Source organism: Gobio gobio (genome assembly GCF_949357685.1).
Source record: "Gobio gobio genome assembly, chromosome: 23".
NCBI lineage: Eukaryota > Metazoa > Chordata > Actinopteri > Cypriniformes > Gobionidae > Gobio > Gobio gobio.
Window position 1 is genome coordinate 25,571,053 of NC_137119.1, and position 23,082 is coordinate 25,594,134.

At 36.4% G+C, this 23,082-nt stretch overlaps 1 protein-coding gene across 2 annotated transcripts in view; it reads left to right on the top strand.

Moving 5' to 3' along the window:
- The first annotated feature begins 5,891 nt into the window (after positions 1-5,891).
- Positions 5,892-23,082, top strand: part of plcd1a (phospholipase C, delta 1a) — a 30,632-nt gene continuing 13,441 nt past the window's right edge. The window contains exons 1-2 of one of the 2 annotated variants that reach the window (XM_079805643.1): positions 5,892-6,070; positions 12,478-12,636. In XM_079805643.1, coding sequence (XP_079661769.1) covers positions 6,040-6,070; positions 12,478-12,636 — 190 coding nt within the window. In that variant the 5' untranslated portion in view covers positions 5,892-6,039. Of the gene's footprint in view, positions 6,071-7,373; positions 7,561-12,477; positions 12,637-23,082 lie in introns of those variants that run through there. The other variant, XM_079805642.1, reaches the window with a different exon arrangement.

A 23,082-nucleotide genomic window follows, 5' to 3' on the forward strand; every position in this document is an offset into this window, starting at 1 on the left:
ACATAGTACGCCTCCTAAAAGCTCCTCATCCAAAGCGACGGCCATAATAACATTTGGACACTTAAACCACGCGAATATACTGTTTGAGGTCAGTAATACTTTTACTCAGCAGGGATGCATGTAGGCCAAGTAACAAAAATGAATAGACTAATGTTACAAAAGATTTATATTTCACATGCTGTTCTTTTGAACTTTCTATTAATCAACGAAAAATAATGTAACTGTTATTGCGGTTTCCACAAAAATACCAAGCAGCACAAGTGTTGTCAACATTGATAATAATAATAAACAAAACAAATTAATGATTTATGAAGGATCATGTGACACTGAACACTAAATAACAGATTAAAATATATTACAACAAAAAATATTTTGCATTATTACTATTTTAACTGTATTTTGGTCAGATGAATGCAGCCTTGGTGAGCAGAAGACTTCTTCGACCCCAAACTGTAGAATGATAGTGCATATTGTTTTACATCATAAACACCCAACACTTTTTTTTAAATGTTTGCCATCTTTCCTTATATATCTTTTCTCTACATATTGTCTACATATATACAAAAGTCATTTTATATACATAAAAAAACATGTTAAATGCAAGAAAAGTGTCTACTTTAATATTCCAAATAACATTTGTCAAAATAAAATGTCAACATATGGGGGAAATAATGTTCCAAAGTGTAAAATTGTCATTCAGCGTAATGGTCCGGACTTTGATTTTGCCATTACATCTTTAAATAAACATATAAAATACCAAACAAAAAAATATATTTGTTTTCTTGGCATTTTCAAATAAGTGCTGTGTTATATTAAAAGGACTATGTCTTTTTTTCTTTTCTTTTTTAAGTATTTAAATAACCAGGGGGACTTTTGTCCCAAAAATGCAGTTTGTAAGAGATCATTCAGTGTAACAGGATCAAGAAGCCATTCTGAAATCATTCGGCAGTCTGTGACATCATCAAATGGCACCCTGGAGACCATGTGGTGCTGCAGAAAAGTGAATTAATTTACTGGTCAAGCTCACTGTTTGATATGGCCAGTTGATGGCCTGCAATATAAGCTGAAGTAGAAGTTTCGTCATTCAGGGTAATGTTTTTTTTCATTCAGTGTAATGCAAATTCTCTGTTACACCAAAGTGTCAGCCATTACACTGAATGACAGGATCACTGTATAAACAGGGGCATAGCACAAGATCCCGGGCCCTATGCAGTCCTGATGGGCCCCCATGTTCCATGTTAAAATATATTCCAGAATTTTCAAGGGCCCCTTTCCCCTTGGGGCCCTGGTAATCAGTACTGGTTTTATCCCCAGTCCCAGTATAAATAATAATTTTAGCATCTTATTTATATTGCAGATAAATGAGGAATGTTTGGCACGTACAAATATGTGTTAAACTTAATAAATATTAATATCTTTATGCATTTTTGTATTGTTTAATTTGTATTATTGATTCATTTTAGATGCCCACTAACAGAGAGAGTTGAAAGGCACTGTAAAATGTCAAAAAGCCAAAAAGTAAAAGCAGACCCAGTAGCTATGGCACTCTTAAAGCACATTCTCACCAAGAACAAAACTATTATGATAAATATAATGGTAACTACTGTATATCAGCGTCCACACGATAACACTGTTCATTCTAAGCATGTACTGTAGTTTTGTAGCCTGACAAGCCAGACCCATATCAAGATGTTTGGTCTGGGAACACACCATTGGCAGGGCTCAATCCGAGGGGTGGGATAAACTGCTGTTTTTCAAATTCCCTCTGCACGCAATAGGATAGCGCTACAACCAACCAGAGCAACGAAGAAGGTGAAGCGGAGCTAGTTGATAGATTTTGCCGTATCCGGTCGGCAAAACTGCGAACACATCTTCCTTTCTTAAGAATGACAAAACCGAAAGACAGCTGTTTCTTTGTTTACAAGTAGCATACGGAACCGCCGCAACTCTGCCGTCATTATGTTATGCCTGCCCACCGACTCTATACACGATATGATTGGTCTGACCAGAGTTTGTTTTTTCCAGCTCGCAAGCCAACGGAGAGTTGCTAGACCACCCTGGCTGCAAATAACATTTGCTGCCGCTATGGTGCGTCTAGATTACTAGGCTAGTAGTTTTGTCTTCTGATGCTTTAAATGCTGGAGCTCTTTAAAGCAGAATGGATTCTGATTGGCTGTCAATGTTTTTATCGTTCATTAGCTGGATAAAATCGTTCTGAAAGTGATTTTACGATGTCGTTTCTCTGTGCCGTTATCGTTAAAGATGTGGTGTGGACTCTATTCTTTTATATTTAGAATTATTTAATAATTTGTTAACTATATCTTTATCATTATCATTATAGTTATCATACTTGGTGTGATAAGGCCTTTAGCAAGGATTTTCAGGATTGAGATTGTCAGAATAATAGCTTACCAAAATTTCTGAATAGAGAGTTCCCCCTCACAGTGTTATGTCACAAGTTCAAAAGAGACCATTGAGGGGATTCTCCACCCAAAACACCCATCCTGATAACGTTGGCAAACAAAAAATATTCATAAATATAGCTACAAGGTGTAATTTTTGGAGCCGATCAAGTCGGAAACAAAGTGACAAGCTAAGCAAGCATGGCAGAGAGCATCAGAACAGTAGAATAAAATGCATATTATTTTTCAACATCTGCTTCTGCCGTCATTTACTTAGGAGTATTATGAAAACTAATTTAATGATACAGACTAATACAAAAAATATTGCAATTATTGGAACAATGGCAATATTATCTCCCTTTTTGGCAAAATGTCATTCAGAGTAACAAACCATGGTCATTGAACGTAACGGATATATTTATGTAAAAATTAAGCAATATACTTATTCTGACCTGTAATTATTCAAACATATAAAAGAATATGTGATCATACAAACTTGTATTATATTTTAAATGATCTTCCCTTACAAAAACTTCTTGCTGACAAATGGGTAAAACCTAGTGGTTTGAAGGATAGTGCCAAAGTATAAAGATTTAAAAATTACAATTAATTAGTATTTGTGGTTGCACTGTGATCCTCAAATAGAGTATTTTAATGTCATCAAATGATTCCTGTTTTATATGCCTAATAAGATTTTCTGATACATTAATATTGTTACACGGAATGACATTTTAGTGGGTGTCTTCTGTAAATCATGGTAAAAAATGTATGATAGTCATTATTTTTTACTCAGAAAAAGTATAAAATTAAACGGGACACATTCTAGTCTTTGTATGTGTACCCACGAATGTATATATATATATATATATATATATATATATATATATATATATATATATATATATATATATATATATATACTGTACTTATACACATACATTACACACAAACTTTTATGTTTGATGCGCTTAATCACGATTAGTCGATTTGACAGCACTAGTTTTTAATTTATACAATTATAGCTAACCTAAAAGCCAAAGGGTAAAGTCACTGAGATTAGTATATGCACCTGGCCATAAAGAAATGACAAAACATGTTAACCAATCCAAAAATAACCTGTACACAGTGCACACCTATGCATACCTGTAGATCAGGTATGCCTTGCCGGTTTTAAAGGGTGTGCTAAAAGCTGCCAGGTAGGATGATTTTCAAATCTTTATCATCAAAAAGCAAAGAGGTTGTATGTGCATAGTCTACTACGCCAATGGACTCACCCATGGCCTATGAAGCTGGCTTGAGTTCATAGATTTCTTTAGCTCACCTTTGTTTATTGCTTCACACCCTGCAAGACAAAATTAGATTACCCCTGTTCGCTTACCATGTAGGTTGGCAGTGTTCTGATTTGTCCCATGATGCAACACAATCACTCACAATAAATCAATCTGCAACATTTAACACCGAAACATAAACAAATACATCTTTAATAATTAGTAAAATTTTAAAAACGTGTTTTTAAACTATTTTTTTTTTATTGTTAAAAAATAAAGGTTCTTATATGGCTCCAAGAAGAACAGCAATGGAACCTTTTCAATGCACAAAAGGTTCTTTATACTGAAAAAAAACAACAACAACACATTCTTTAGATTAGAAATTACTCTCTTCACACTAATAAAAAGGTTATTTTAGGAATTGTTCACTGAAAAGTTCTTTGGGGAACCAAAAATTGTTCTATGGCATTGCTGCAAAAAAACAACAACAACATTTTGGTGCCTTTATTTTAAAAAGTGTGTTATTTCACCCCTTCCTGAAATGGCACATAAAAACAAAACAAACTGAGACAGATTGCGTTCCATGCAAGACCCCATACATATCCGGGTCAATGACATGACATGTTTTTTTTGTGTCCGAATTCATTATTTTCCAAAAAAGAATTTGAATAAATACATGTCATATATCAAATTGATATTTCCTTTATAAGAAACCCTTTGTGGTGTTGTGTGTTTGAAAGACCAAAAATGTCAGGTGGTGCGACCGTCCGAACGTACAAGCAGAAGACAAAACTGCAATAAAAAGGTTCATTTTCTCAGTAAAATTCTTAATCAAATAGTTTGGCACGATTTTACGTTAAATTCCTTATAAATGAGGGTAAATAGTGTATCAGTCCTATTTCAAAACTATTCTATTACTTTAAAGAACCATTGTCTGAAAAATGTACTTTTAAAAATGTAATTTGTACTCCAAATGTCAGGGAGGGCAACTTTATGCAATGTTACTTTAAGAAAACCATGTGACAGCATATGACATCACACAGAAGACCCCAGAGGACCTCCTTGATGCAGTAACAATGTTAGTCACCCTCCCATAAATATTAGATAATTTGACATTTTTGAGTAATGGAGTTGATTCAACTTATCATGTCAGGTGGTATGACCCCTGGAAAACTTTGACAATGTGTTGTTATTACAAAAATGTGTAATTGATTTAAAAAATTTATGTATAACCTTGATCATATGGTCAAACACTGTATACTGTATGTGTTCAAGTTAATGCCTGTTAGATTTTAATTGAGTTTGAAATGTCAGGTGGTGCAACCAGCAAATTTACATTTAAAAGTATAAATTCCCACTGCAATTTCAAAATGAAGTATATAACCGTAAACCGTTATATAATGTATACAAATAATTTTTACAGTTAAAAACAAAACATAAAAACTCCTTATGGAAAATTGGGTGTTTGAACACATAGAAAAGTATCCGGACAATACATAAAGAAATGGAAAGGGAATTTACCATGTGATATGCATTTTAGACAATACAATGATTCATATAAGTTTTCAGTAGTGCTAAGTAGCCTACATTATGTAGCCTATATTATTAAATGAATATATGGTAACACCATCTGACATTTTCTGGGTGGTAAAATCAGAAATCTTATTTAATAATTAATCAATCCTGTCTTAAAAGCTGTAAACCAATATGAATCAACGGCATACATTTTTTTTTTTTTTTTTTATCTTAAAAACCTTATTTGTCATTAACCCATCCACATAAACATGTAACTTCTTGCAGTAAAAAGAACACGTTTTTTTGCCTTGGGAATTCAATCTGAAAACGCTGAATGAAAATCAAGCTTATAAGACTAACTTTTCTTTCCATGTACCCCTAAATGATAAGATAATGGCGTACTTATGAAACCAATCTAGGTGGAGGTTCAGATTATAAATGCAACACGTATAGGTCTTTGTCATTTGTAGTCTTTGAAGAACTGCTTAAGTGGAACTGCTGGACAAGAATGCAGATCTACACAAATAAATCAAAACCACTGACACTGACACCCTTCTGCAAATCACCAAAAAGTAGACTTGTTTCTCAATTAAAATTCCGTCGTTTATGATGTGTGGAAACAAATGACATTTTTCAGGACTTCAACTGAAAACAGAGACTTGAAAGACCGGTGTTGTTGTGGGTGTTGTCGAATTCTCGATACTGCGCTCGTATAGGCGGGTTCCACACCGAGTCGGATGGTTTAGGACTCGGGCTGTAACCTACTCAACCCATTCAGCCTCTGGGTGACTTTGGGACGTGGAACGTCTTGTCCAACTGGGATATACTCCAACTGAAAGAAGGAAAGAAAAAAAATGGAAGTAAATGGAAGTGCCAGCAGATTCGGTAAGTTTTGCAGTGATGTCATGTTTATTCCTCGTGAGAAGTAAACATTGATGAGTGTCAGGCTATTGTGGCTATATAAACACCAGTGATTTCAATTGCTTCTTTGTATTTTTTTTTTTTTTATAAAATTGGGTTGAATGTGTTAAACAGACTTTGTACAAAACAATTTACTTTAAAACGCAAATATGTTTATTTTCGCAGTCATGGGAGTGTTGTCTTATGCTGCATTAGCCTTAGTTTTTAGTGGTAGGCTAGGCCTATATCATAGAACATTTTGCTATCCTGTGCTTAATCTCTGGACAGTCGATATGCAGTCAGTTTACGACGAGTGCAAGTTCGCAATAATGTCAAACAAACTTCGCTTTCACAACCCACATTCAGACTGCGAATGACATATGTCACGCGAGGATTCAACCACAAGAAGGCGCCCTATCCCAAATTACGCTGACTTTCGAACCGATTCACTAAAAGATTTTAAAAATGATTAATTTAGATTCAAATGAAATCCACTAAGACGTCCAATAGTATTTTAAGCATCGAAATGACAACAATTAGATTTCGCCAACTGCTAGATATTACAGATAAAAACAGCAATAGAGTATTACTAACGACTTTGTCAAATGTCATTAGTTATTTTCACATTTATTCAGCCAGGTCATGTTTGTAAAGAGAAGTGGTTCTCAAACAGTTTACCTGGATAAATAAAGGTTAAAAAAATATATATATATATATTCATAATTGTTCTGCTGCATCCGTCTGAATGACAAGCCAAAATTAATTGAACGACATGTCGCCTATCATTCAGTTTGTCAAGCAGATGTACGTCACGTTTCGAATCTCGACTCGTTCAGTGAAGGGGGCGGGGTCTTACTGTAGGTCCAGCCAATGGAATGCTCTTTTACACCCCGCACTGGAATGCTATTGGTTCGCCCTGTAGTCAGCAACCTACGCTTTAAAAACGGAGACATCAACGAAGTTTACGAGTCAAACATTAAGGTGAACGAGAATGATTCGTTCGAAACCACCATTTTCCATGAGAGAATCGCTAGAGAAAAGGCGACAGGTTACAAAAAGAGGTTACTCGCAACCGTTTGGATAAAGTTTAAAACGTGTTTAAGTAGTCCCAATCGACGTATATGTCATATGTTTCTCTGGTTATTTGGGTAACTTATTATATATTTAAATACCACAGTGCATACCACAACATGTCAGTGCGAAACTCAGGGACACGCACATGAAAGTGATTCGGCACAAAAACAAAAGGATGATTTTTGCAGGTTTTAGAACCCGCCCCGTAGAAAGAGACTTGCAAACGTCATGGTTTTCTCCCGTCATGTTATTTTTCTACCCAAAGTAAGTCGATTACAGGATCCCGTAGAGGATTTCAACAATGTCTTGTGCGCGTAAGCCACACAAAAGGACGAAATCACAGGAGTTCGTTTATCAAGAACAGTGCGAGAACGTGGCACACGAGAATGGGAAACGCATAGGTGGGTGTTGCATTTGTGTCAGGCGGTCGTGTCGTGCATTAAATATAGCCCTTCGTGGACTAAAACTGTTAACTTCTATGGCTCTAGTAGTTCCAGAAAGTATAGTTCCCTCCAAAATACCTTTGGTAAAATGGTTTTAGTTTTTTCCACCACTTACTGTAAAACCAAAACAATGTGATCTCATTTAAACAGTGTAAAAAGTTAAAGAGAAGAGCTCACTGTCCATTTATAGATGCAAACAGAAGGTGTGCAAGTGGCTGTGCAAGTTAATCAAATAGCATTAACTGCACATACAGCATTTGAAATAGTATTGTTTACTGTACTGTTTATTAGATAAATATTGAATGTCAACCAATCTCTGCAATATCTTGTACTTTTCAATGGGCGTGACGTTTTGTTGCTGTAGAAGCTGCATTCTAAATATGAATTATTAAAAGGACTTAAACTAATAGAGGCCTGGACTATGATGATGATATGCAGTGGATGTTTAGTGAAGCTGGCTTTTGAGGAAAGTCGCAAACATGACTGCATATTTCATAAAATTAGGATTTACTTATTTTTTTATGTTTGAGATGAGGAATTGCTCAAGGGGATTCTCCCATTCTGCTTTATGATGTTTTGCTGTATGTAATTACATTCCAGCGAAATGGAGCAGAGAGAAGATCTGTTTTGTTGAGTGTAGGATTACGAAACTTTTCCAAGTAAGAATGAACCGTTTTGGGGGTTGACTTATCACACTTTAATCGTACAACTGTTATACATTCCATTGATGCAACATCAAGGTTGGCCATAAATAAAGATTCCTTATTCACAACTTATTCACCCAGTTTCCCAGATGGCAATACTCTCCACCCAGTTAAATGGAAACGGTCTTGAAGGGTATGAAAAAAGCACCAAAACACAGATACGAATCAGCATTACGACCATAATTTAAAATTGGCCACTTCTTTGCAGTGCAATGAATGTATTTGAATGCTTCAGTTGCTAGGTTTACATACATTTTAATAATCATAATGTTGAGCTTTCATGTAAATTTGGAATGAAATTGAGGTTTATCCAAAAGAGAATTGAAATGTGGTGGAGATCTTAAGCATTCTACACTCTCAAAGGGGATTGTTTGAATGAATTACGCAATTTACGTGTAATGGCTATTTTAACATGTTATGTGAATTTTGTCTAAACAACAATTTCATTGTTTAAATTAAAACTCATTAAATTATGTAATAACATGTTAATAATTGCCATATAAACATTTGAATCTGACTATATTGACAGTAAGATTAAAAAATATGTGTAGTGCATGTGTAGTAGACTACTTTTATCCAGAGAAGTCTAGATATTGGAAGTGGAGTGGACTAAATAAATCTGACTAAATAAGTTGGTTCACTTTCGAGAGTACTCTCGTATTGCGTAAATTAGCTCCTTTTCTCGAGAATATTGAAGCCAAAATTATCCGTATAATTTTATATATGTAAAACGCAGTGCAGCTGCACAGTAGACCCCAGCAGAGGTGGCTGATTGGCTGTGCTTCGGCTACTGCACGAACCTATGGCGAGGCGGCTGAGACGTGCGAACCAATCAGGTCGCTTCGCGCCTTTGTGCGTCAGCGCACGCCAAAATGGCCGTGGCCTACTTTCGCCATATGATTCAGATTTAATCTCCTTCAGTTTACATGATTTTTTTAGTTTCTTGTTGGTAGAGCACTTCTTTTTAACATATCTTTTAAGTAATGATTGCTAACATTGTTCACACAAGGTAGGATTTTGGAGCACAAAATCAATGTCATCCTCCAAAAATAGGTTCATTCAACCTGTGAACTATATTTTAAAAGTCTTTTGAAGTCATGGTGAGGATCAGACTTGTAGAAGAAGATGTGGTTATTGTAAAGGAAAGAACAGCTTGGATATTTAGCTTTAAGTAAATCATTCAGGTTTCATTTCATTTTAGCAAGATAAGAAGAAGACTCTCTTGGCATATTTTTAGTTGTCACGACTCACGCACATGCTGAGTTGCATAACTTCTTTAGTCAGCTGTCTGATATGACTCACATAGAAATACTGCTCTTCTGCATTTCACGTATAGTAAATTGATATTTTAATCAGATTGCAAAATGTTTTATGCATATGTAACCAGAAAGTTCAGAATTTGCAGCAATATTGAATCGATACATTTGGATGAAAATCTGTTGATGTTTTTTACGAAGGGTCAAATATTTAGCTGCTACATCTTTCTTCATTGGTGGCCATTCAAGTGTATTTAAACATTTTTGAAAGCATTGGTAAAATATTTGATTGTTATATACAGTAGTTTTGTTTTGGAGGGCCCTTAAAAACTCTACAACTTTCCCTGTTTAAACTTCCATTGACATGTATAGAAATCAGGGGCGCCGCTAGCAATTTTGGGCCCTATGAAAGAATTTGATGTTGGGCCCTTACCACACCAACCTAGCTATCCAAAATCTTTGTCTGCAATTTAATAATACTGACCAATTAAGCTCCGCTCGCTCAACCCAGAATAACCCCATTGGCTGATGAAACATTGATTAAAATTAAGATACAATTTATACAAAACAAAACTTAATGAAGTGGTCACAATCATATCTGATCAACTCCATTCATCTTATGAGGTGTCCTATCTCATGCTGTTCACTTTTCATAATCGACATAGATTGACAACATAGACATAAAAAAACAACATTATAATATTTAAATATGAAAATAAATACCTTAATGGCTGCAACAATTATAGCACAGAGAATTTTCATGTCGGAGTGGGATTTGAGTGAACGTAGTTTTCCCGGTGAGCGTGAGCGGTTCATGAGTGGAGCGTTTTGCTGGATTTTGCCGGAAATGCGCCATCATTTTTTTATATTTGTAACTCTTTGGTAGATTATACATTTATAATACATAACTACTAGTACTGTTACCACTAATAAAACCCATCTCTGGGGGCCCCAAATGTGTGTGGGCCCTTAGAATCGTCCTAACTTTCCCCCCCTTAGCTGCGCCCCTGATAGAAATGCTAATGGATAGCTTTCTCCAGGTATTACAGATCTTTCTAGCAGTGGCACAGCTCAAATCCACTGACTTTGCAAATCGTGCTGGCCCTGTTTCTATCATGTTTTTGAGGATCACGGCAATGAGAAGTCAGAAGAGTATTTGAACTTGGCGACGTCTACATTTGCATGCTTAATACTTCTGGAGTGTGATTTGAATGTGGAGATGAAAAGCCTGATGCATTTTCCTAAATGTTAAATACCTCTTTTCAAGACTGCAATAACACAAGTATCAGTCATCAAAATAAAACCATACACGCAAGAGTTTTCTGAGTAAACATAGGCAACCATCCCAGCACAGAAAAAGCTTTCAGCTCCATTTCAAAGCATGCTTTCTGAAATCAGCTCAGATTTGTCATAATTTCTCCGCCTTCTGCTTGAGTGTAGCTAGCCAGAGCCTCATAAACAGCCTCTGTGGCAAGAGCTCGTGAAAAAATGTCAGCAATGTTGTGGTTGTGCCCACACCTTTGGTTCAGAGAAGCTGTAAATACTCATAATTCAACTGTTGGGCAAATTAGCTCCATGATAGCTGCAGGACAACAGCTTTGCGTCTCATCGGGATGTTGCAGGCATTATCTGTAATATTTTATCGTTCCAAATTCAGCCACTCCTGAAAAGGAAGTAGAAACATTTTATGGAAAGACTGATCTTTTATTGCAACATTGAAATTAATTGACTACACACACCACACCCGCACATACACATTTTTTCCACACTGCAGTGCTATTGTGGTTATCTTTATCTAGCTTTATAGATGCAATAATCCTTGCATAATTGTTTAAAAAATCAATCCTGAAAACTGTATGTATCATACACAGCTGTTTGGGAAGTGAACTCAGTATTTTAAGTGAACTGGTATATATTAATATGAAAAATTAATAACTAATTAAGTCAGTGTATGCTTTTTTGGGTTTCTACGCATTTTGCCAAATCATTTTGTCAGATAAATCCCTTAACTAAGTTTAGTGTTTTGGTCTTCCCTCATATTTAAAATATTTAACAAAATATAAAATAGGCTATCTTTCCTCATATTTTGATTGTTTAACCAAATATGTAGGCTCATTAAATCAAATATTCCCTCCAGTGTCTGGACGTCACTTTTGTCCACTGCTGTATGTATGTATGTATATACAGTACTATATATATGTAATCTGTACATATGTTGGACTCTTTGTGAGGGATGCAAGTGATTTTATTGCTAATCTTTACTCTATATCAGCACTGTGGTTTCAAAAAGACAAAGATAACCACAGTATCATTTCAATATGGAAAAAGTGCTGTGTGGGTGAATGCATGTGGTCAGTACGTGTCAGTGTTATCTTTCAAACAATGAGTACTATTTAGGATACTTTAATGAAGAGAAAACAGTACAATATGATGTATGAACTGAATATAAACAAAGCACAATGATATACCTAATGCTGAAACTATATAGTTATTGAAAGGCATCAATGCTGTGTATATTAAAGGAATTTACTATCAAACCTAACTGGAATGGGTAAACATACTTTCATTGAAGTAAAAACTTTTAGTAAAAAGAAAATGGACATGGTAACCTTTACCATACTTATATAGCTCACCCAGCAGGTTTTGACCTTCAGCAAATTGTGCAAGATCATTTTTCTATTGTCTGGAGAAAGGTGTGTCCAGGCATTAGCATTATTGCAAAAATGAATATATATATTTGTAATAGCTTTGATCTATACATGACTCACCATTGAGCCCAGATACTTGTGACATGGTCTTTATTTGAACTTCCAAAGATACATAAATTAAGATACTTTGACAGTGGACTTTGAACATTTTATGACCTTTGTGAAATCCATTTGCACTAATGCGTGAACTTGATACTTGACCTTTAGGTCTGCAGGGAGACCCGGACCTGCAGTTTTTGCTGAAAGGTGGAGACCTAATAAAGGTGAAGTCTAGCTCATGGAGGAAGACCCGCTACCTTCGGCTAAATGAAGATTGCAAGACTGTGTGGCAACAGACAAGCAAGACATTCAAGAGAGACTCCAGCTGTAAGTATAACTGCTGTCCCTTAATTCAGTTCAGTGTCTGTTTGAGAGAGATTGGGAGAACAGGTTTTCATCATATCATTAAGAATCTGATTTTTTTGGGGATAATAGAGCTTGGTATACTACTATAAAAACAGCTAAGCTGCCATAGCAACTCCTTCTGGACGTTTGCAATTTTGAAAAGTTACAACACATGAATGTTCATGTTTACAAAACAATGATCGGCCCGCCTAGTTAATAAAGAGAAAGCCTGGATACTATTATTCCTAACAACAAGACTAAAATGTGAGAACATTTGTCAAACCTGGGTCACGAAGAAGTAAATTCTGAATTAAGTATAATGACATATACACAGTATACCACAAAAATTTGGGGTCAACAAGATTTTTTAATAGATATTTTTCTGCAAGGATGCATTAAATTGATGAGAAATGATAGAGACATTTGTAATGTTACATAAATCATTTCAAATAAATGCGTTTTTTTGTTAAACTTTCTTTTCATCAAAGAATCTTTAAAAAAATACATAAAATATCATGGTTTCCATAAAAATATTAAGCAGAACAATTGTTTTCGTGATTGATAATAAGAAATGTTTTTTGAGCACCAAATCAGCATATTAGAATGATTTCAGAAGGATCATGTGACACTGAAGTAATGATGCTGAAAATTCAGCTTTGCATCACAGAAATAAATTATATTTTAAAATATATTCAACACACAATATTACTGTTTTACTTTTGACTGTATTTTTGATCACTTCTTTTGAAAACGTAATTTTTTTTACTTATTCCAACCTTTAGGCTAGTGTATATATATATAATATAAAAAACTGTGGCTTGATTCACTGTAATCATATAACCTTCATTTCATTTAATTTCCTGACAATAAATGACTTTATGCTGACATCAGCAAGCCTCACATCAAATGGCTCTCCTGTAAACTGATCTTTATAGTGCCCAGAGCTGTAAATAGGTTGTTAGACCTGTCCTTCACCTTCCCCCACAAACATTTTGAACATCTGTAAGGCCAGAGAAGGTTTTGAGATGGGCGGAAAGGAAACATTTTGGAAAAATGACCAGAGAGGGGGGGGACAAAATTTTGTGGTGTGTTGTCCAGAGCCCTCCGCTCCTCATAGCTTCTGGCCTGGTTCCTCCTGGCCAAAGGCCTCAGATCAGGTCTCTTTATCTGCTGTCTGCCAGATGTAGCTGCCTTCTCTTTGGCCTGTGTAATTGAGGAAACCAGGACCAAACTAAATCAAAAGATTCTAGTGAAAACACCAGATATCAGCAGGGGAACCCTCTGGTCCTGCTCTCATGATATTTTCACCCATTAGGCATGTGTTTTGACAGTCGTTTTACTCCCATTGGCCAGGAATGATGATTCGATGGATTGCACATGCAGCAGGGTTTTTTTGGCCTCTTTTTGTGTTCTCAAAACAATGACATGAATGATGACAGAATGCTCGGAAAATGTATTAAACACCTTAAAAATGAAAGATCTTAATTGGCTTAATATAAGTATTGAAACATTAGAGGATGATTCCGAGACTTGCCATTAGAGCAAATAGTTTACTCTATTAAACAGATTCTTATGTAGTTAAAGGGATAGTTCACCCAAAAATTAAATTTACTCACCCTCAAGCTATCCTATATGACATTCTTCTTTCAGAGAAATACAATCAGGGTTAATAAAGGCCTTCTGAAGCAAATCGATGGGTTTTTTGTAAGAAAAATATCCATATTTAACATGTTATAAAGAAACAGTAGTAAAGATATCTAGCTTTCGGCGGACCGAAAGCTAAAACGTAAACGTAATTAGCGCGATGATGACGTTGTAAGTGCGTCGAGCATAAATGTTTTAAACTTTGAGAGGTGCTACACTTTCTTCGTAAGTTGAATACGGAAGGCGGTCTGCCGGAAGCTACTGTAGATATTTTACTTTATAAAGTTTTAAATATGGATATTTTTCTTACACAAACCCATTGATCCGCTTCAGAAGGCCTTTATTAACCCCCCGGAGCCGTGTGGATTACTTTTATAATGGATGAATGCACTTTTTTGGGCTTCTGCCATTATAATGCTTGGATTAGCCAGGACATGTTTTAATATAACTCTGATTATGTTTGGCTGAAGTCATATACACTTGGGATGGCTTGAGGGTAACTAAAGTATGGGATCGTTTTTATTTTTGGGTGAACTATATGGCTTAAATACAAGAAGACAATGGTTTCATGTTTTTAAGCCCAGGAAATGAGTTTATCATCTTATAGTGATGGTGCCAAGTTTATCTCAAGTTTGCAGGGGTGGGAAAGAAACAGAGGAAATGTAACAGATTGTTTTTATCAAATACTAGTACTGATACAGCCCTACCCACTGTCAAACTATCCAGAAATTAGACAATGACTATTTTGTTCTCTTAAACCCTGTTGGACAGAGAAAATGTATGTAGAACATCTACCTCAGTCTTGTACTCCGTGAAAAATAGTATTGCTGCAATCCTGTGTGATGCCACATTTCATAGTTTGCCGCTATTATTCTGTACAACAATGAGAAGATTTTTCCCCTGGGCGTGTTTGTCATGTGTTTATTATTCCTACCTCCTGCAGAACACAATAAGAGGTCACATGGTCACACTCCCACCCCTGTAAATTACAACAGGTCACATGGTCACACTCCCACCCCTGTAAATTACAACAGGTCACATGGTCACACTCCCACCACTGTAAATTACAACACATGAGGTCACATGAGGCAAAATCAGTCTAGAAAGTGCCCAAAGATACTATACACTTTTTAAATGTTTTTGAAAGTCTCACCAAGGCGGCATTTATTTGATCAAAAATACAGTAAACAGTAATATTGTGAAATATTAGGACAATTTCAAATCACTGTTTTCTGTTTTTAATATATTTTAAAATGTAATTTATTCCTTTTGAATTTTCAGCATCTTTATTCCAGTCTTCATTGTCTCATGATCCTTCAAAAATTACTTTAATATTGTAACGGAGTCCGCTGGAGGCAAGTTGCAGAACCCAAGTGCAGTTTATTTAAATAATAACTAACATAAATCCAAACATGACTAAACTAAACAAAGACTTGACGCGAACAGACTTGACTTAACTTTAACTTAACACTCACCAAACAGCGGGTTACACAAACATTCAATACTCGACCAGGACCAAGGCAAACATGAGGGCTTATGCTGCCTTCACATGCTATCGTAAATTTCCTAATTCCCACTTTAGAAGTCGTGATTAAAAACTTGTTGCATTCAAGTGCTTTGTTGTCGGAATGAACAGGAATCATGGAGGAGAGCAGGTTTATTCTTGCCTATTTATTGGGAAAATCTTATTAAAGCCAACATCATATGTAGTGTCCCATGCAGTAAACATTCCAGATAGTCCGCTTTCTGCCGATTCTGTAATTTTAGTCAAATGCAGGCTATTTTCGCTGTGTATCAATCAAACATACAATACGCTTCAAATGATTACTCGTACATGTAAATATGCACTACATTAATGTCAAGACAAGACAACCTAGCTGTTTTGAGGAAATAAACTGATAAAATCACACCTGCCACAGCAGTAGTTCTCCCTGCCACCATGTTTAAAGTTTATGGCACGCCCATCTTGGGAATTTGGGTATCAAAATTATTTCCGAACTTCCCAGTGGTAAACACGACATCAGAGGCATCGTTCATGTGCAATTTCATGAAACTCATATTTCCTAGGTAAAACATTTACGATGACAGCACGTGAAGGCAGCATTAAATACACAAGGACTAATGAGTAAGACAATGGGGACCTGTGAACAATCAAGACAACGAACCAATGACAGAACAGAACTAAGAACCCACAAGATTAAATGAACCAATGACAACATGACACAAGATTATATGAGGGCATGGGAATCACATGGCAACCAAGAAACATGACAGTGAACATGACAAAATAAGAACATGAAACATGAAAATGAAACAAAAAGTGACACACTGTGACAAATATGCTAATTTGACGCTCAATTATAAATAATGGTTCTTTTTATCAATGTTGAAATGAAATTTTATTTTTTGGAAATCTTGATATATTTATTTCAGGATTCTTTGATGAATAGAAAGTTTATTTTGTATCAGTATAAATGTAAAAATAACTTTTAAGTAACTTTCGATCAATTTAATGGATCATTGCTGAATAAAATAAAAAATTATATATTTTTTTACTGATTTCTGGAGGATCATGTGACTCTATAGACAAAATTCAGCTTTGCATCACAGGAATAAATTACATTTTAAAATATATTCAAATAGAAAGTAGTTATTTTAAATTGTAATAATATTTCACAATATTACTGTTTTACTGTTGTTTTGATCAAATTAATGCAGCCTTAGTGAGCATAAGACTTATTTCAAAAACATTCAAGAAAAATCTTAATTGTAATAAGTTACTTATTAATTGTAACTTAGTTCTTCCCTGGCATGAATCATTTCTAAAAAATTGGGTGGTTCTGAGAATTGGACTTTCTGTGTGTAAGGAATCAAGAAAGAGAGTATGACACAGGATGTGGTTTAACAAACAGATATATTGCGGACTAGTGGTTATTAGAAACCATATACCAAGGAGGAGACATGAATGCAGAAGAAATGAACAATAATTTTTAAAGTTGAAGTGTGCAATTTCTGCATCATCACTACATTAAATTGTGATTGTAACATGAAGAAAATTATCCACTTACCTTAAAAAACTTTTCAAGTATTCATTCAAAATGTTTCTGTATTGTATATAATAAATTAAATGTAACAATATTAATCTGATGAACTCAAACAGAGGTCAGAATTTGGCCAAGCACAATGTTTCCTTTCTGGCAGCTTGTTTGAATGAAATCTGAAGGAGGCTAGACTTGTTTTTGACACTGCTCTCTTTCAGCAGCTCACTTGAGATTGGGTGTTATCCAAATTGTTCTCCTACAGACCCCATATTTTGTTACATTTTATTTATTATTTGTGAGCGTGCACCACATCTTAAACAGCAGATTATCCCCAGCTGTGGTTTTCAGAACTTTCCACAAATACTGTACAAAATATCGTATGAAGCTTTTGCATAAAGGTTTTCATTGAATGGACAATGCTAGAACGAGCTTAACCTTGGGTTATACATGAGGTTCAATGACATATTGTAGGTATGAACTAAACAGTTTTAAACCTTGCGATTTTGTCATTTTCTAGCAATAAGCATCTTAATTAAATAGACAAATTCTATAAACTTAAATAAAAAACAACTAAACAAGAATGGGTAGCAGGACTACCCATTAATTAAATAAATGATATTTCAATAATTGAATAAAAGAGTTAATAATTAAAATTAGTTTTTACTACAATTAATTGAATATCAATTTAAAGGTGCAGTGTGTAAATTTTAGCAGCATCTAGCGGTGAGGTTGTGAAAGCACCTCAACCTCCCTTTCAAAGCACATAGAGAAGCTACGGTAGCCAACACAGGACAAAAATGTCGTCGTCGGAGAGAGTAGAGAGTGACTAGCGTTCTGTAGAGAAGTTTGTCGGTTTAGGGCTATTTTGGAAACATGACGGCGCAAAATGGCGATTTCACTGTGGTGTATGTAGATAGAAATGGCTCATTCTAAGGTAATAAAAACATAACGGTACATTATGTTAGGTCTTTATACACCACTGAAAACATAGTTATGTATATTATATTGCATTTCTGTCAATAGATCCTCATAAATATTACACACTGCAGCTTTAACATCAAGATTATGATTTTAAAATCACCATGAAATCAAAATGGACAATTCTTTCATAAATTCATTCATAAATTCCCTCTGCAATAGCAAACCACAACCATCCAATCAATTCCCGATGGACAAAATGAAGTCCCGTCCTACATTTTTTCTTGTTCGAGAAGCCGTTACAGACATTTGATGTTTTTAATGCTACTTTTCATGTTAGACTAATTAATACATTACCGGTTGTCTAATATATCTAATAGACCTAAAAGAAAAAGATCTGTGCCTTTCCTGTTTTTGTCATGCGTAACCAAGATTACTGAATGAATGGGAAGTAGCTTGAGTTGTATTTGCTTAGTTTCAGTCGGCTGAGTACAGTACACACAAACAAACCCTGATTTGGTTCTTCACAGTAAGCCATCTATTCTATTGTGTCTAATTGTTTTATTTGGGATCATGAATTGATTGCTAGAGAGATTTCGATAAATCTCTCTTGTGTCTCACTTCCAGGTAGAGCAGTTTATCAATGCATTTGCACACATAAAGGTCAATTAAAGCTCTAATTAAAAACTTGACTCAGTTCCGTTCACACATTTCTCCAATAAACACTGATAACAGCAGAGATAGATAGCCGCCCATGTTTGGGTTCCCCCTGCCTGTGTGCAAGTATTTTACTGAGGATTACGTCTGATCTCTTCCATTCATTATCCTATACTGCACAATACACATGATTTGAGAGGAATAGCGTTGTCCTTGTATTTGTATAACACTGGGATTAAAGGGCTGAGGCCATAGAAGGGGAGAGATTGTAATGTACAGCTGTGTTTGCCAAGCACATTCAGTAACCCTCAAAGAGGATGAAACCACTGAGTTTATCACCTTCTTATCAGTGTCTGACTTGATGCCTGCAAACACTTTTCTTTCATACAGCAGTACTTTGCCAAGATTTATTGATTGAGAAATTATGATTTAGATTATTCATGTACCTTTCGAGTTAAAGGGATAGTTCACCCAACAAGGACAAATTCTGTCATCATTTACTCACCCTTAGGTTGTTCCAAACCTGTATGAGTGTCTTTATTCTGTTGAACACAAAAGAAGGTATTTTGAAGAAAAGGGTTACCAGACAGTTAACAGTAGCCATTAACTTAAATAGTTTTTTTTTTCTACTATGGAAGTCAATGGCTACCGTCAAGTGTCTGGTTACCAACATTCTTCAAAATATCTTTTTAGTTCTGAGCGTGAATTTGAATTGAATCTTTCATCCTACAGTATGTATAATTGGAATTTGATTAGGAATGACAGGAATTTACAGATTTAAAATAAATTTAACAAAGTCGCATAGTTATCTAGTTGACACAACATGCATTTTGACAAATTATGTCACTGAACATTGTCACGTGTTGCTGTGCAAACGAAGCTCACAACGACGAAAAACACTTAGTATAGATAAACACACAGGAGAAATCTCTGGACAAAGTGCAAACACAACAGCTATCACCAAACGAAAACAGACAAAGAACTGATGAGAACACAGGGCTTAAATAGGCAGATGATGATGAAGAAACAGAACAGTTGTTAACTAATTACTTAACGAGGGAATTAACTAATGAACAGGGACACAGGCAAACATGTTATGGCCTCCCCCCAATAGCGGAGGGAGGGAGGGGGCTCTGCTGGAGGACGTTGAGCTGAAGAGGGGCATAACCAAACTAAGGCTATCAATACAGTCCATGAGGGAGTGGAGGGTGGGAGGAGCCAGAGTCCTGCACGGGTGCGGGTACCCGCGAATATTGCTGAAACGGGTGAAAAACATCCTACTGTGTCGGATACGGGTGCGGGTCGGGTCGGACAAGGGAGAAACACGGGTCTAAACACGGGTTTTAAACAGTCACGTGTAATGAATATAGGCCTATATATAAACAATATATGCATGTATATTGTAGATGTGTTCCTAAAAATATGCATATACAAAAATATGCCTTGCCTGTATTCCAAGTTGATAAAATAATTTCAAATCCATATCAGTTTATCTGTGGCCGCGCGGCGCGCGCTGTGATCTGCCTGTACTGCAGTCGTCAAGATGGATCATGAGGAATTTAAGAAAAGATAGCCGCAAATGTGGAACTTCATCGCTGAGGAAGCACGCAGATAACTGTGGTAACAAACCAAGCACAAGCAGTTCTATCGAACAGTATTTGTGTTATGTTTCCTGAGTTTGGTCTCTTAATAACACTGTCTTAGTACATTAAGCCACGTTAAGTGTTTTTATAATGGTTTTCTATATGGTAGGAAAACGCTTAACGTGTAATTATACGCGTTGCGTTCATATTCTGGGCTCATCTGATTTTTTGTACATAGTATACGTTATTAGAATTATGTTTACTGAGTTTGGTCTCTTAATAACAGTACATTAAGCCACGTTAAGCTCCCGGCAGAAGTTGTCCTTGTGTTAATGGTCGTGGAATAACTTCTATATGCTGGCAATAAACATTTTTGTAAGTGTGTTTACAATGTGATATGCTAAACTGATTTTATTGCGGGTGCGGGTCGGGTGTCGGTTCTATTTTAAGCTGGTCGGGTCGGGTGCGGATTTTATTTAGTGCTGTTGTCGGAAAACGGGTCGGATGCGGGTTTAAGCACTGCAGGTACGGGCGGGTGCCGGTTTTCAAAATCGGACCCGTGCAGGACTCTGGGAGGAGCAGAGGGAGCCGGAAGATGATCCAGAGTCCAGCCAAGAAGGGGGCCCAAGGCGGTGTTCAGGGAGGGAGAAGCCTTAGTGGAGAAGCCCTCAAGGAAACTATGGGGAAGGACGATGGAGACAGAACTAAAGATGGTGGAGCCCTGGGCGCAGACGGAACCGGGCGACACCACTTGTCCTGGCGGTCGAGACGGAGCTGCAGTGATGACCGTCCAAGGAGGAATCAGGGTACCAGAGGGCTGTGAAGCCGGAGCAACTGAGGGCTGAGGTGGAGCTGGAAGAAGGGCGTAGTCAGATGGAGCCGTAAGCTGGAGAGATGGAGCGAGGGAGCGCAGGCGACGTCCGACCGAGGTGGAGCTGGAGGATTGAGGGTACGTGGTGGAACCATAAGTCTGATGGTCCCAGGTAGAGACGAGGGAGGGAGGAGCCAACGCGGAGGATTCTGGACAACGGGCCGAGGTGGATTGACAGGATCAGCAGCTGCAGGCAGAGCCAGGGGACTCCTACATCCAGGAGGAGCTGGCCCGAGGTTTATCCACGTCACATAGGGGAGGCAGAGGACGAGCCGAGGGGCTGACGGGAGACAGCAGAGACTGGGCAGAAAAACTGGCTTAAATTTGAAGAGGAGGAGGGAGAGGGAGGTTGGGAGGGAATTCTGGGAATACAGGAGACTCTAACCTGGACAGGACCAGCGGGGGCACTGGAGAATTCATACTGGATGTGACCAATGGGGACAGGAGAGACAAGGCAACATCCTCTTCAAAGAATTCCTTAAATAGTTCAGAGGCCAGAGGCAGCTCACCCTCAATAGTGGGAGTGTGGGCGGGGCTGTTTTCCATCCCCTCGAATTCTACAAGGACTCCCATGATGACAGACAATGTTGTCAGCTCACACACTGGTCAGACATCTTGTGAGGCTCAGGCTCCGGGGCGATGGCTTGCCCCGCCCTATTTTCCGGCGTGGGCTTTGCGCATCGCGGCAGGCTTCGGCTCACTGTCGAAAACTGCAAACACAAAGTGCAAACACAAAAACTATCACCAAACGAGAACGGACAACGAACTGATGAAAACTCAGGCCTTAAATAGGCAGATGATGATTGATAAAACATAACAGGTGTTAACTAATTACTAAACAAGGGAATTAACTATAATGAACAGGGACAGGCAAACAGAACAATCAAAGAACAAACTACACTGAACATTAACAGAATGTATACTTTACAATTATGACATCAAAAATTAGAGATACATTAATATTAATATTATAATGAAGTCTTAATTACAAATTAAGTGTTTTTCTATCATAAATCCATAAAATTAATTAAAATTTAACTTTTATTAATTAAAATGTAACTGTATATTGAACAAATATATTAATGACCAAATCTAATTAAAAATATATACATTAAATACAGATTTTTAAAATGTAAAAAAAGTTACAATTAAAACAATTATTGGAGAATGTTTTACAAGAAAATACCATTTCAGTTTTTCTACTTCAAAATTTCACATTTAATTCCTTGCATTACTTGCCATTTCTTTGTTTAGTGAAATTTTCTAGCAATTTCTGATTTTGCGTTTTTTTCATTAAAAATATTTCAAAGATAAACAAAAGTCTTATGGGTTTGGAACGATATGAGGGGGAGTAAATGATGACAGAATTAGTATTTTTGGGTGAACTAACCCTTCATATCATCTGATGTTTCTGAAATTATATTGTCTGTATGGGTAATTTAAACCACACAAAGCCCATTCCATTTAATTTAACTGAAGAAATAAATTTGGAATTTAAATTCTGCTTCCCGTTTGCTCATTTCAAATTAATTTTTTGAAACTGTGTTAAGAGAGATAAAATCTTGAACCTAAAATCTTGCCCACTCTGCTGTATCTTTTAGTGGTTTGGAGGTTTTAGGTGTCAAAATATACTCTATAAATATTGCACCACTTTCATGTACAGACCTGCATATCACATGGGTCTCAGAACAGTGATTTACAACAAAACTACAGC